This window comes from Hemibagrus wyckioides, linkage group LG26 (assembly GCF_019097595.1).
Source record: "Hemibagrus wyckioides isolate EC202008001 linkage group LG26, SWU_Hwy_1.0, whole genome shotgun sequence".
Lineage (NCBI taxonomy): Eukaryota > Metazoa > Chordata > Actinopteri > Siluriformes > Bagridae > Hemibagrus > Hemibagrus wyckioides.
This window is the reverse complement of record NC_080735.1, coordinates 19379139-19395134: the sequence shown is the minus strand read 5'-3', so window position 1 is coordinate 19395134 and position 15996 is coordinate 19379139. Positions and strand designations below refer to the sequence as shown.

At 40.9% G+C, this 15996-nt stretch overlaps 1 protein-coding gene across 1 annotated transcript; it reads left to right on the top strand.

The window, feature by feature from the left end:
* Positions 1-4181: 4181 nt before the first annotated feature.
* Positions 4182-15658, top strand: prkacab (protein kinase, cAMP-dependent, catalytic, alpha, genome duplicate b). The gene is made up of 10 exons (XM_058380727.1): positions 4182-4631; positions 6207-6268; positions 7832-7960; positions 8341-8439; positions 8534-8616; positions 9120-9246; positions 10917-11012; positions 11199-11321; positions 11470-11634; positions 12279-15658. The coding sequence occupies exons 1-10, from the start codon at positions 4586-4588 to the stop codon at positions 12402-12404; spliced, it is 1056 nt and encodes a 351-aa protein (XP_058236710.1). The 5' UTR covers positions 4182-4585; the 3' UTR covers positions 12405-15658.
* Positions 15659-15996: the final 338 nt, after the last annotated feature.

Below are 15996 nucleotides of genomic sequence, written 5' to 3'. Positions count from 1 at the left end.
ATTTCCCCAAAGATGGTAGTATGGACAAAGATCTGCGGTTTGAAAAGACGATGAAGAAGAGACAAGAAACCTTGTGTTTAAAAATGACTGACTTTTAACTCAGGTGGTGAGACAGAGACAATATGAACATAAAATTCTTTAAAACTGTCACTAATTTCTTTACTGATGGTAGATTGGGCTATAAATGTAAAGGAAGGTGGTGTGTGTGTGTATTATTTTTCAAAAACAAGTCTTTATTGAATCAGTTGAATAACAACACAAATTACATTAAACTATCACTAAAATCAATGCTTTTATGAATATTTAGGGATATTTTGTCTTGAAAATATTAACTAAAAACTCCCACTACACCTAATATTGACTGTCTTTGCCTCATGATTCATACATTCAACTTGAATTATCATGAAATAATTAAGTCTAATTTTCATCCTTTCAGTGTGTTTCCTCTATTAATTTATATAAACAATTGGATAAAATATATATTTTGTGTATTATTTGTAATTTCCATAATAAAATAACACATTTTGTGACTGCCCCTGGACACGTTCTGGTCAACTCTGTTATAAGAAGGCATAAAAATCTTTAAAGGATTCATAGAAAATGCATGTGACTTGCACCAAGTGATGACGCTTCCTTTGGTGGGAAACTCTGGAAGGCATTTAGGCATGTCATTATTCTTCTTTCACTAATTTGTACAAAATTTTCTCGGACCAATAGTAGATTAATTATACGTCAAATCTGTTAGTTATATTGCAGTGATATGGAATAATATGATGGAAATCCATAAAAAATCCATAAAGTTCGGATTTTAGACAGACAGGCCATGTGGCATCTGGCTTGAGGTTCTATGTGTATATAGTTGCTTGCTATAACATTAAAAGAAAACAGAAAATTAGCCAAATAAATATCGCCATCTAGTGGGAAACAGGAGAAACAGCAACACATCCAATCGCATGACAAAACCTACTGCCCAGCTGTAGTCATATATTTTATTAATAAAACATTACACTTCAACTGAAGGCATAAATGTCGCCTGATGATAATGCTATCCGCTAACCCTTATTATTATTGTTGTTGTTGTTGTTATTGTTATTATTATTGTTGTTGTTGTTGTTGTTGTTGTATGTTCTATGAGAAAATAAATTTTTCAATTCATTCTCAACTATGCTTATAAACATTTGATAGTTTAGGTCTTATTTCATTCAGAAAAGTTTGTTTCAATGCTCCATGATTATTGTTGTCATTAGCGATGTTATCAGTACCTGAATAATTGCACCAAGCTTCTCTTTGTATATTGCAAATGGTTTGTTTGCCTCTAATGCAGCCCATGCAGCATCAATATTTTATTTGTCTTCACCTATGAATCCATCCAAGGCCCTTGTGAGTGTAGCCTGTTATCTTGAGTCAGGGAATCTCACGTTTTTATCATCACATTCTCCTCTCATTTCTGGGATCACTAAAGACAAGCCTTTTATAATCTTTGTTTTGTCTGTCAAGTGTGTCTGGATCCCTCTGCATCAGTGAATATGTCTATAATAATTAGACTTTATGCATGGCTGCCTATGATGTGTTTTTAGAAGGATGTTTCAGTATTACACTATTACAAATTTAAATGCATGTAAGACTCCCTTGTTTTGTTTTTTTTGTTTTTTTTTACTAAGAGTCACAGAGGCCACACCTCCTGCACAGTTACTGTTACTGACTAAACAGAGGCCACACCTCCTGCACAGTTACTGTTACTGACTAAACAGAGGCCACACCTCCTGCACAGTTACTGTTACTGACTAAACAGAGGCCACACCTCCTGCACAGTTACTGTTACTGTTACTGACTAAATAGAGGCCACACCTCCTGCACAGTTACTGTTACTGTTACTGACTAAATAGAGGCCACACCTCCTGCACAGTTACTGTTACTGTTACTGACTAAATAGAGGCCACACCTCCTGCACAGTTACTGTTACTGTTACTGACTAAATAGAGGCCACACCTCCTGCACAGTTACTGTTACTGACTAAACAGAGGCCACACCTCCTTCACAGTTACTGTTACTGTTACTGACTAAATAGAGGCCACACCTCCTGTACAGTTACTGTTACTAACTAAACAGAGGCCACACCTCCTGCACAGTTACTGTTACTGACTAAACAGAGGCCACACCTCCTGCACAGTTACTGTTACTGACTAAACAGAGGCCACACCTCCTGCACAGTTACTGTTACTGACTAAATAGAGGCCACACCTCCTGCACAGTTACTGTTACTGACTAAACAGAGGCCACACCTCCTGCACAGTTACTGTTACTGACTAAATAGAGGCCACACCTCCTGCACAGTTACTGTTACTGACTAAACAGAGGCCACACCTCCTGCACAGTTACTGTTACTGACTAAATAGAGGCCACACCTCCTGCACAGTTACTGTTACTGACTAAATAGAGGCCACACCTCCTGCACAGTTACTGTTACTGACTAAATAGAGGCCACACCTCCTGCACAGTTACTGTTACTGTTACTAACTAAACAGAGGCCACACCTCCTGCACAGTTACTGTTACTGACTAAACAGAGGCCACACCTCCTGCACAGTTACTGTTACTGACTAAACAGAGGCCACACCTCCTGCACAGTTACTGTTACTGACTAAATAGAGGCCACACCTCCTGCACAGTTACTGTTACTGTTACTGACTAAATAGAGGCCACACCTCCTGCACAGTTACTGTTACTGACTAAATAGAGGCCACACCTCCTGCACAGTTACTGTTACTGTTACTAACTAAACAGAGGCCACACCTCCTGCACAGTTACTGTTACTGACTAAATAGAGGCCACACCTCCTGCACAGTTACTGTTACTGTTACTGACTAAATAGAGGCCACACCTCCTGCACAGTTACTGTTACTGACTAAATAGAGGCCACACCTCCTGCACAGATACTGTTACTGTTACTAACTAAACAGAGGCCACACCTCCTGCACAGTTACTGTTACTGACTAAACAGAGGCCACACCTCCTGCACAGTTACTGTTACTGACTAAACAGAGGCCACACCTCCTGCACAGTTACTGTTACTGACTAAATAGAGGCCACACCTCCTGCACAGTTACTGTTACTGACTAAATAGAGGCCACACCTCCTGCACAGTTACTGTTACTGTTACTAACTAAACAGAGGCCACACCTCCTGCACAGTTACTGTTACTGTTACTAACTAAACAGAGGCCACACCTCCTGCACAGTTACTGTTACTGTTACTAACTAAACAGAGGCCACACCTCCTGCACAGTTACTGTTACTGTTACTAACTAAACAGAGGCCACACCTCCTGCACTAAGTGTAATATGAACAGAGGCAACACTTTGTTTTGGAACAATGTTGTGGATGAAAACAGAGTGTGTGTGTGTGTGTGTGTTTCAACCACATCAACCACAAATACTACAGTTGGTTTTTTTTACTGTTTTTTATTGTTCTTTCTCATTATGTCATTTATCTAACTGAGCAGTTGAGACTTAAGGGCCTTACTCAAGGGCCCAGCAGTGGTAGCTTGCTTGTCCTAAGATTTACAACACTGACAAGTGGTCCAACACTAACCAGTGAACTACCACTTCCATTCTGTCACATAAACACACATGAAATTTTCTGGCTATTTAGGGCCTGATTTTTACAATTCATATTCACATTACACGGCCAAACGTTTATGGACACCTGACCATCCCAACCACATGTGTTTGTTGAACATCCCATTCCTGATTTCTTTCCCCTCTGCTATCACAATAAGGTCCACTTTTCTGAGAAGGCTTTCCATTAGATTTTGGACCATGGCCATGGGCACAGGTTTGGGCCTTTTAGTTCCAGTGAAGAGAAATGAACATGCTGCAGCATATAAAGACAGTTGTGTGCTTCGAAAATTATGGCAACGGTCTGTGGAGGAACCATGTTTGGGTGTGATGGTCAGGGGTGCACATACCTCTGACGTTATAGCTGAGATTATCTTAACTAGGTATGTCTGGTAGTTGGAAAACGCTGGAAAACTGTCATATAGAGCAGTTTCTAGCGGAGGCGGGACATGTCACGCAGAGAGCTGACCAATAGCATCGCTCCAATTACCGTTGCGCCCACGTTCGTGTCCAATCACATCGCTCTGTCCACCTGCCAGTCTGCGCCAGACGAAGCCAATGTTCTGCGCCGAGAGGCGGGACATGGAAGCGAAACGGTCGCCTGGTTGCATCCTTCCGTGATGCTGCTGTTTCTGCTCTAGCGTATTTTTCATGACCGATTTTAATTTCGGAGTTTTCGGAGAGCCCCAAAAAAGGGACTTGACCGACGTATTATCTGCAGAAGACACGGAAACAGGGTGGAAATCGGGGCGAAGGACGGCGCAGAGGGGCCGTCGGGGCCCGGGCTCGCTCCGGCCTGATGCGGATGGATGGTGCGCGGCGGCCCTGTAACCTGAGTTAAAGATATCGTTTGCGTCTAAAAGCGGATTTGATTCATCCTTGTGGTTTCGTTTCAAATCAACCGTCTCCAAATCCAGATTGGTGGAGAGAAAGAAAATCGAGCTGGTGTCCAGCGCTTGGACTCCCAGTCATGGGCAACACGCCGGCCGCAAGGAGGGGAAACGAGATGGAAAGCGGTGCGTCTTCATCAGCATCTCTGTATATATCTCGAATCCCTCCCTCCCTTCATCCCTCTGTTTCTCTCCCTTCATCCCTCCATACGTCGTTCTTCATATTTCTGCATCTCCCTCCCTACCTTTATCCCTCTGTGACTCTCTCTCTCTCTCTCTCTCCTTTTATCCCTCTATATTTATCTCTCCCTTCATCCCTCTGTGTCTCTCTCTTCATAACTGGGCATCTCTTCTTTTATCTTTCAGTATGTCTCCCTTCATCCCTCCACATCTCTTTTCCTTCATCTCTGTGATCTCTCTTCATCACTGTCTTTGTTTCTTCTCTTTCCTACTTCTCTCCATCCTAATTTTCCAGTGTGAAATGAAACAAGCTTCATAATTTCTATTGCTTATAACGGCATTCTTGGTTTTCTGAATCTGAGTCTTAGATATTAGAATATGACTGGGCAGAAGAAATTTCAAGTACAAATAAAAATGAAAAGTCCAGATTTTAAATGAAATAAGGCAATGCAAGATGAAAGGAGATTAAAGTTCTGAAAAGCAAACCAGGTGGGACAAATTTCAGGTCAAGAAAATCTATTTGCATCTTGGAAATCCAGGACAGGAGCTGAAAGTTTAGCACCTTGTACTCATTTGCATATGCACATTTACAGCAGTCGAAAATTCAGATTTCACCGTGCTTATGAAAATGAAGCAATGATTAGGAAGGTGAAGCAAAAATTCAGGTTGAAATAAACAGCAATATGTAAGTGATCCTATCATCCTAACTAATCCTAGAAGCTTGAGAACAGTTCTCTTTATTAGGATGCTTCCTGCCATTGTGCCGATGCAACAATTAATTTGGTAATCGTTTCAGACCAAACAGCACAGGCTGATCTTTAAACATGTTTACACGCACATTATCAATCAGATCAACTGATCTGTGCATTTATCAGATTATTGCAGTACAATAAAGTATCTTGGCCCAATACTCTGGTTAATTAGTGCATGTTAATTAGTGCTCACATGTACAAAAAGATCTGTAAAAAAATTTTTTAAAAGTGCAAAAGTAAACACCAGAATTACCTATTTACCAGTAACAGTAACCTCGAGTCAATTCTGCATCTAACCAACTAACCAGAAATACATGATGGATTAAAAAATGGATACTCTGTATGTTGAAAACAGAACAATGGAGCATTTATCAGTGCTAACACCTTACTATGGCTAAGTAAAATAGCAGCATTACGTGCTTGAGACTCCAGTTGCAGTTTATCCCAAAGGTGTTCAGTGCTATTGAGTCAGACTCAGGCCCTGTGCAGGACACTCAAGTTCTTCCACTCCAGCCTTCACCTCTACACCATGTCCTCATGGAGTTGCTTTGTGCACAGGGGCATTGTCATGATGGCACAGGGTTTGAGCCTCTTTGTTCCAGTAAATGGAAATTACAATGCCACAAAATACAAAGACGTTCTATAAAAGTGAGTGCTTCAAACTTTATGGTATCAGTTTTGGGGGAAAAACAGGTATGGGTGTCATGGTTAGGTTTTTGATTATATAGTATATGTTTGTGACAGCATTTTTTACCTAATTCCTCCATAGTTAAAGAGTTCTTGGCCCTCGCCAGGGAAGACTTCCTCAGGAAATGGGAGAATCCCGCTCAGGTAAGATGGAGATTGAGAGAGTGTATGGATGTGACACCAGCATTTCTGCAAGTCGTGACAAACCAACACACAGCCGTATAAACTCTCATGTTTTTACACATATTTCACGCATGCTACAGCGGTAAATAGCTATGTTCCTGTCTGTGTTTGTGCTGAGTTTTTAACAAAACTAATTGGAAAGTTGGAGACAAACGTCACGTTCACACTACAGAGTCGGGACAAAAACTTGGACAATATTTAAGATAAACATTTATGATATACATTGATCAGGCATAACATTATGACCACCTGCCTAATATTGTGTTGGTCCCCTTTTTTGCTGCCAAAACAGCCCTGACCCGTCCTGCACTGTGTATTCTGACCCCTTTCTATCAGAACCAGCATTAACTTCTTCAGCAATTTGATCAACAGTAGCTCGTCTGTTGGATCGGATCAGCCTTCTCTCCCCACGTGCATCAATGAGGCTTGACCGCCCATGACCCTGTCTCCGGTTCGCCACTGTTACTTCCTTGGACCACTTTTGATAGATACTGACCACTGCAGACCGGGAACACCCCACAAGAGCTGCAGTTTTGGAGATGCTCTGATCCAGTGGTCTCGCCATCACACTCACTCAAATCCTTACGCTTGTCCCTTTTTCCTGCTTCTAACATCAACTTTGAGGACAAAACTTGGACTTGCTGCCGAATATATCCCACCCACTAACAGGGGCCATGATGAGGAGATCATTAGTCTTATTCACTTCACCTGCTCCTAATACTATGCGTGATTGGTGTGTATACCTTTTAAAACAACGAGCTCTAGTCAGTATTACAGATGTAACTAACTACTATGTCTGGATGTTGGTTGATTGTTTGTTCAAAACAGAAATGCACTTTATATTACAGCCATGCGTCCCTCAGGCACATCTTTTCTTTTTCACCACACACAGCCGCACACAAACACACTCCTACTTATCATCTGTCTTTCGTGGTCGCTGGGTTTAACAGACTTTGTTTTCTCCGCGTCTACTTCTGTATGTTTTAAATATATATAATTTTTTAAATGGTATTTTGGTTAACAGCCTGTTACAGTTTTGGTGCCTTTATATTTCCTTTGGAGACGCTGGTGATGTGTCTGCAACACTCAACTTCTGTTTGAAAAGATGAACAGCAAATGCTTTATATACAGTAATGTAGATAATCTAGTATGTACAGAATAGGACTTGTGTACAAATAGGAGCAGTACTATGGAGATAATTACAGTTGGGTATAAACAGTATTATCAACATGATATACAGATGTATGTGCCATGGACATGATATACAGAATACTATGGATTATGTATAGCTAATACAATATGTACAGATAAGGGCAGATAGGAGCAGTATTATGGGGATAATTATAACGCCATTGTAAACATTCTGTCATGTGTACTGAGTGTATACATTTATTATTATATATTATATAATTTAAATAAGTTATAATATTCAACATATAGAGCTGTTATATGTTGGTGTTTTTTCTCTGTATATGTACAGTTTGCCTTTAATCATAGTGTGTGTGTGTGTGTGTGTTTATTCAGAATACCGCCTCTCTGGATCAGTTTGATTTGCTGAAGACTCTAGGAACAGGCTCGTTTGGCCGTGTGATGCTCGTGAGGCACCGGGAGAATGGCCAGCACTACGCCATGAAGATCCTCAACAAGCAGAAGGTATAAAACTTACACCTGCCTTTGACATTTACACTGTCGAGCCAATCAGAAAGTCACCTTGAACCTGTTTTAAAGACAGCAGTTTTATTTTTAGTTTTGCTGTTCCAAAAAAATAAAAAATAGCACTAGGCACCTGCACATTTACGCTCAGCAGGGAATCCATATTGTACTAATATGCAAATTAGAAATGCACACCCCGACCCCCACTCCTTCCTTTAAAAGGTGTTCCATGACCTGCATATCAGAACCTGTACATTATATTATTATATACTCTTATATATTTTGTGATGCAATAATACTTCACTAGTTAAACACCCACCTCCACCCCTCTCTCTCGCTCTCTCGCTCTCTCTCTCTCTCTCTCTCTCTCTCTCTCTCAGGTGGTAAAGTTGAAGCAGATTGAACACACGCTTAATGAGAAACGCATCCTGCAGGCTGTCAGTTTTCCTTTCCTAGTACAGCTTGAGTACTCCTTTAAGGTGTGTGTGTGTTCTCTACTGTTATACAGAGACTCTAATGTGAATGGGTGATGTATTAAACATGGTGTTATAAATATTGTGTGTGTGTGTGTAGGATAACACTAACCTGTACATGGTGATGGAGTATGTCCAGGGAGGAGAGATGTTTTCACACTTGCGCAGGATCGGCAGGTTTAGGTGAGCCAAACACTTTACTCACATCATGAAATGAAACGTTTTTATGATGATGAATTTTGGCAGCCGATAGTCAAAAGGCTGACAGTGTTACATTTTCATGCACCTTTCCACTATGACCGCTAAACAAACTTCCTTGAACTGAGTGCCAGTCATTCTATCAGGACATGATTTTGACGTTTCGCCCCCTAGTGGCAATGCAAATGTAATTAGGAAATTAAATTTTGATCATTTTATATATAATTAATATATTATATATAATATTGGATATAATAAACTGATTAGCAATCTGTTACAGGAAGTGATTTCATTCAAGTAAATCGGGTCAAAAATTTATAATAAACATGCAGCCATTTTCCATTTTATAGCTTTTTTATTATTAAGTCAATAAGAAATAGGCATAAAAAGGCTACAAATGTGCAAAAGTTTACACCCCCCCCCATGATAAATGAAACAAATTACCTCTCTGTCTGTTTGTCTTTCTCTCTCCCTTTCTGTTTAAACAGTGAACCCCATGCTCGGTTTTATGCATCTCAGATAGTTCTGACATTTGAGTATCTTCATGCTCTGGATCTCATCTACAGAGATCTGAAACCAGAAAACCTCCTCATCGACCAGCAGGGCTACATACAGGTCTCTCTCTCTCTCTCTCTCTCTCTCTCTCTCCCTCTCTCTCCCTCTCTTTCTCTCTCTTACACACGCACTCACAGGCACACACTTTCATTTTTTTAAACAGCACTTAATCTTATTTAATGGCCCTAAAATCTCTAATCGGTGAATTGTGACAGCTATTGGTGATTTTCCCTTTTCAGCCAATCAGATCCCAGGAATTACATTAAATGAAATTTCCACACTTATCCTCTGAGCATCCTCTTCCTGCATCATTGCGTTTTATGCTGTTACACAGTTTAATCACTGCCATTTTGAGCTCCGAAAGGGTTCATTTTCATTTAGACTGATAATCCAGTTTTCTAACACATGTCAGTACATAAAGTACATCTACAGCAGAAGCAGTGCTTCAGATTCTCCTGTCACACTGCATCTGGGGAAAGTTAACATATTAGCTGGTTTTTCTCCTCTTGAGGAATCACACTGAGATCTTTTACCAAAGATCCAAGATACTTTTTAAATGTTATGTTACTCTTCCGAGAAGGAGAAAGAGTCATTTATGATGAATATAAATATCAAGAAAACACGAATTTGGTAAAGCCAAAAGAAGAAGAAGAAGAAGAAGAAGAAGATGAAGAAGAAGAAGAAGAAGAAGAAGAAGTACTTTCCCCCATACTCCACTTAAACTGGCAAAAAAGCTTACCAAATTCGTGTCTCCACAGTGAATCATCTCTCTCCACCTATCCCTATCTTCTGCATCCTCAACACTTACACCCACTAGCTTCATATCCTCATTTATTCCATCCATATACCTCCTCTTTGGCCTTCCTCTTTTCCTCCTGCCTGGCAGCTCCATGTCCAACATTCTCCTACCAATATACTCACTCTCCCTCCTCTGGACATGTCCAAACCATCTTAATCTGTCCTCCCTAACTTTGTCCCCCAAACATCCAACATGAGCCGTCCCTCTGATGTACTCGTTCCTAATCCTGTCCAACCGTCTCACTCCCAAAGAGAACCTCAACATCTTCAGCTCTGCTACCTCCTGTCTCTGTCTCAGTGATACTGTCTCTAAACCATACAGCATGGCCGGTCTCACCACTGTCCTGTACACCTTCCCCTTGATTCTCGCCGATATTTTTCTATCACACAGAACTCCCGACACCTTTCTCCACCCATTCCAACCTGCCTGCACTCGCTTCTTTACCTCTCTCCCACACTCTCCATTACTCTGGACTGTTGACCCCAAGTACTTAAACTCCTGTACCTTCTTCACCTCTTCACCCTGTAATCTTACTGTTCCACTTCCCTCCCTTTCATTCATACACAAGTATGGGGGAAAGTACATATGGATCAAATCTAATTTTATTGGATCTGTCCAAGTATTGTTTATTTCAGTGAGTAATTTTAACCATTTCTCAAAATTCTGTCTCAAATATTGTTTTCTCAAAAAAAAAAAATAATAATGTGGTTAAAACACAAGGATACAGAGTGCGTGAGGAGAGTCTGGTCACGATTGAACTGAAATCTGCTGCCCTCTACTGTCTGCACAGAGCACTGCAGCATAATGCAACCACATTTCACTTATTCTCGAAATAAATGAAAGCAACATTTATAGTTAGCATAGATTTAAGGTGAAGATTGATGCTCGGTATGGTGTTTAACAGTGTGTGTGTGTGTGTGTGTGTGTACAGGTGACAGACTTTGGCTTTGCAAAACGTGTTAAAGGTCGCACATGGACGCTGTGCGGCACGCCTGAGTACCTGGCCCCAGAGATCATCCTGAGTAAAGTAAGTTTCAGTGCTGTTTCTGTTTCTATGAAAATACAGTATGATGCAGTAATGCGACAAATCCATGTGATTGGTTGAAATGATTCCTTGGACCAATCCTATGAGGCAACTGTAAAATTCGCTACAGGCTGAACTTTGTGTCATTTTCTCTCACACACAATCTCTCCCTTGGGTTGTCTCTCTCAGGGTTATAATAAAGCGGTGGACTGGTGGGCTTTGGGTGTGCTGGTGTACGAGATGGCAGCCGGGTATCCTCCGTTTTTTGCAGATCAGCCGATCCACATCTACGAGAAGATCGTCTCAGGAAAGGTGACAACGAGCCCAGACAAATAAGTTAATCTGTGCTTTTAGTTAACCCTTTAGTTAAATATCTGTTGTGTTGCTTCATATAGAAAAATATTAGTTCAGTGTAAGAATCGCTGTGTAACTGTGTGTGTGTGTGTTTCTGTGTGTGCAGGTGCGTTTTCCCTCACACTTCAGCTCAGATTTAAAGGAGCTTCTGCGCAACCTGCTGCAGGTCGACCTCACCAAGCGCTACGGCAACCTGAAAAACGGCGTCAACGACATCAAAGGCCACAAGTGGTTCTCCACCACTGACTGGATCGCCATCTACCAGAGAAGGGTAAGGTGCACACACACACACACACACACACTCTCACACACTCTCACACACACACACACACACACACACACTCTCACACACACAGACACACTCTCTTACCCTCACCTACTGAGACCACATCTCTTTTACTGAGACATAGAGGCCACACCTTCTTCACTGAGACACGCAGAGGCCACACCCCCTTCAATGAAACACTGAAACCACACCTCCTTCTCTGACACACAGAGACCACACCTCCTTCACTGAGACACAAAGGCCACACCCCCTACAACACAAAGGCCACACCTCCTTCACTGAGACAAAGAGGCCACACCTCCTTCATTGAGAAACAAAAAGGCTACAGCCCCTTTACTGAAACACAGAGGCCACACCTACTTCACTAAGACAAAGAGGCCACACCTCCTTCACTGAAACACAGAGGCCACACCTCCTTCACTGAAACACACAGAGACCACACCCCTTCACTGAGACACATGGGCCACACCCCCTTCACTGAGACACAGAGGCCACACCTCCTTCACTGTGACTCAGAGGCCTCACCTTCTTCACTAAGACACAGAGACCACATTCCCTGGTGTTGATTGCAAGAAAATGCTGAAATCTCTGTGTGTGTGTGTGTGTGTGTGGGGATGGGTGGGTTTTAGGTGGAGGCTCCATTTATCCCTAAATGCAGGGGTCCGGGGGACACCAGCAACTTTGATGACTATGAGGAAGAGGAGATTCGAGTGTCCCTCACCGAGAAGTGCGCTAAAGAGTTTGCCGACTTCTAGCGCAGCCGAGCGAGATGAGCGAACGAGAATTAGCATGATGGATGTTTTTTCTGTGTGTAGAACCAGTGTGAGCAGCTTAAAGAAGTACAGTGATGAGCCAGAAGGACAGACACCGTTGCCTTTGCCATCCCGTTTCCCCGTCCACGTTTATCACGTTTATTGTTGCTCTTTTATTTCTGTCTACATGCGGTTTGTCACAGCGACAGGGACGCATTCGATGAGTCCTTCCCTCAGGAGCGCTCGACTCCGCCCGGCATCTTCACCACAGACTGTTGCATAATATGTGACATATTTTAAAGCTTTGTGTTTCTTTTAGGCCTGTCTGTTGCTGTACTGTTTTAATGCATTGAAAGGATGACGGTGAGAAAAAGCCATGATTCTATAATGTTTATAGTTGAGTATAGAGCTTATTATGATATTATTATTATTATTATTATTATTATTATTTGTCCCTGGATCTGCCTGCATCTCGGCGTGCTGCATCGAACAGTCTCTAAAGTGTCATGTATGGAAAATGTGCCATGAGATCAGAGCTCGTCAACAGAGCTTGAAGGTAGTTTAGTTGATTAATGTTTTTGACAAGTCCACTGAAGTCCAGGAGCATGTGCACTCTGCGCCCTTTAAAACGTGAGGAGGATACAGAGAGCAGAACCTGACATTACACTTTCGTTTACACCTTTTTTTCCTGAAGGGATTCGTGTTTTTGTTTGATGAACAGCTGTTTCAGTGCTGCTGGATTTGATGAGGAACGTTAAACGTTAAAGTTTCGATTCTTCCGCTCTACAAGCTGACTCTACAAACACATCGCCGCGTGTAAATTCGATACGCCGTTTTGATCAGAAAACGAACGAAATCGTTTTATTTGTATGAGTTGTGATGTCACAGTCGCACCAACATAGGCTATCTCTGCTATATTTGCGTCACTAAGAGACACGTGCTGTTTTAGGCTGCTTTCACACTTTCACTTTTTTATATTTTATTTCATTTTAAAAAATAAACACATCACAGTTGTTGTTTTTTTTTTGTTTTTTTTTTTTAACTGATGACGGGTCAGCATCGTTTACAGTTGGAACTCCGATGATATGTGAATAAATTAACATACAGGAAAGTAAATGGCCGGCTATAAAAAGCAATTTTGCTGCTGATATGAAAAAAGGGACTCACAAAATATGCACACTGTAATCATAACGATGTTCCTACCAGTCCTAACTAGTAGTGGCTAACTAGCCTAGCTTGCACTCTAGATTAGATTTTTCATTGTCACTCATTTGGATGGAATACAGATTGGTGTGAATCTGGAGATGAGGAGGTTGTTTGCATTTGCTATAGCTTTGAAGGCAGAAAATCAAGAGAATCTCTTCATATTGCTTCACCAACAAGCAACCCGACTGGTCTTGTATTGGCCGCTTGATGTCACTCAGTGTTTTTCTGAAATACTTTGGAAGTTCTGTTGTGACCAAAAAGAAAAAACGCCAAAGGCAGCTCTATTTTTAAAGTGTTTGAATTCTGCCTGCCTTGTTGATGGATTACATGTAAAACATGCACTGACGGTTTGAGAAAAAATAGTGTGAAAGCAGCCTGATTTATTTACTTATTAAGCAATATTTTAAATGAAGTGTGTAACGCTGCAGGCTATCAACGTTCAAATAACAGTGAGTGGCAATCAGATCAGTGTCACCAATCACAGCTCAGGTGAGCTCATGTATACAGAATTAGCACTCTCCTCGGCTTGGAGGATGAACCTGTTAGTCCTCGCCGTCCCGGATTGGCAATTGGAATCTCAGTGGACATTTGCTATGAAAAATTCAATTGTGCTATGTTTGTGCCTTTAAAAAAGAAACCTTTTGTGCTATTTTATGTCTTAAATTTAAGCGGTAGTACGTTGTTTTGAAGCTGCGCTGTCACTCTTCAATATTTTGGTGCAATTGGCATGTTGTGTTGATGGTTTGCTGAATGATGTGACTCATTTTAAAAGTTAACAAACTGAGTAATAAGAGCACAAATGTCTGGATGATAGCACAATACTAGTGCTAATGGACTAGGCCGTTTTGGTGCGAATGGGACTTTGATGTTGTGCCGAGTGACGTTAAGAGTCGTCATTTGTTACGGCTAAGTCTTTTGAACACCATTCACTGGAACGGTAGACAGTGTTTGCTTTATAAAGGTGTTTTTACATTGAAACTTTTAAGGGTCCGTTTTAACCCGGTAACCTGCTCATTTTAAGCAGGGTTTAGAAAAGACATAAGACTGCAGCAGCTCAATCGCAGCACAAACAGATTGCTCTTTTGTCTATTTGTTTTCTCTTTTCATATTGAACTGCTCTAATCTCACCATTTAGTGAGGAGAATAAAAGCACGAAGATCCACAAATCCAGTTATCCTCAGGTTATCCACCGAATCCCAGCAGCATTCCAGTCAGGTCTGTCTGCAGATCACAGACCACAGAAAGTGTATGTTTAAGCGTATTTATGGAAATTTGGACGTTAGTGAGTGGGCCATAGATGTGAAGGTGGGCGTGTCTTTGACTCAATATATAGAAAAGCCTTCAAAAATCCATTTTTCTTGGTCCACTAGATAACAGGACCTAACCTGACAGTATTTTCTGAGAGGATTTTTACACCATATTCATAAACATTTCCCATTTATCTGAGGGAATCGATAATTTTTACTAATTTTTTTAAATTCTGTGTGTCACTCAAGCATTTAAATAGTGTTCATGCTTGGGTTCATATGGGTTTAATGACATGCCCACTGGTCTGCAGACAGATCTTCCTCCATGAGCAGGAATGTGTGGGAGGTGAAATGAGCAGTAGATTGGAAGAGAGGAAGGTGGTGAGGATGCACTTAGTATTTTCCATGTGTTATTCACATTCAGGTGCCCAAGTAAAGCAATTTGACTTGCATTTGAATGATTGTGAGAGGACAAGTCCAATGACATGCCAAAATGAGCATCTTTCTACTGTTTCATTTCAAACCTTGAGTCTCCCAAGTCTGAGCTCGTTGGCCGTGCATCTTTCTTCCCTTTTTTAAACTCTATTAAACATTTCCTTAGCTGGTAAAGTATGTTCTTCCTCGGCAGACGGGTAAAGTGAAACTGGCTTCTTTTGGGTGTTCTGAATTTTGTAATACTCAAGTCTGTTAACTCTCCAGATTCCACAGCATCATTAACCGACTGAAGACACGACGGAGTGCTCTGGTGATATTTTGCACCACAAGAATCATTCCAATAAAGTTTTACTTGTGTAAATACCACAACTGTGATGCCTTTTAGTTTGTTTTAATAGAAGTAACTATAAGGTGACATCAGATACATTATTAATTGTAATTGTAATTATGTAATATTACATATAATTTATTTTTTGTTTTCTTGTGTAAGGTATTCTTGACATTAATTAAAAAAAAAAAAGGTAATCCCCCCAACATATGACAACATATGATATGTGTTGAGTATCTACATGTGAAGGAATAATATTTTTTATCATAATTAAAAATATGAGTCTTTAACTAAGTCATTCACATGTTTTCATTGGTTTGGGCCTTTAGATTCATCCTCAATTACATTTTTTTTTGTTAGGAAGCTTCTTCATGGCACC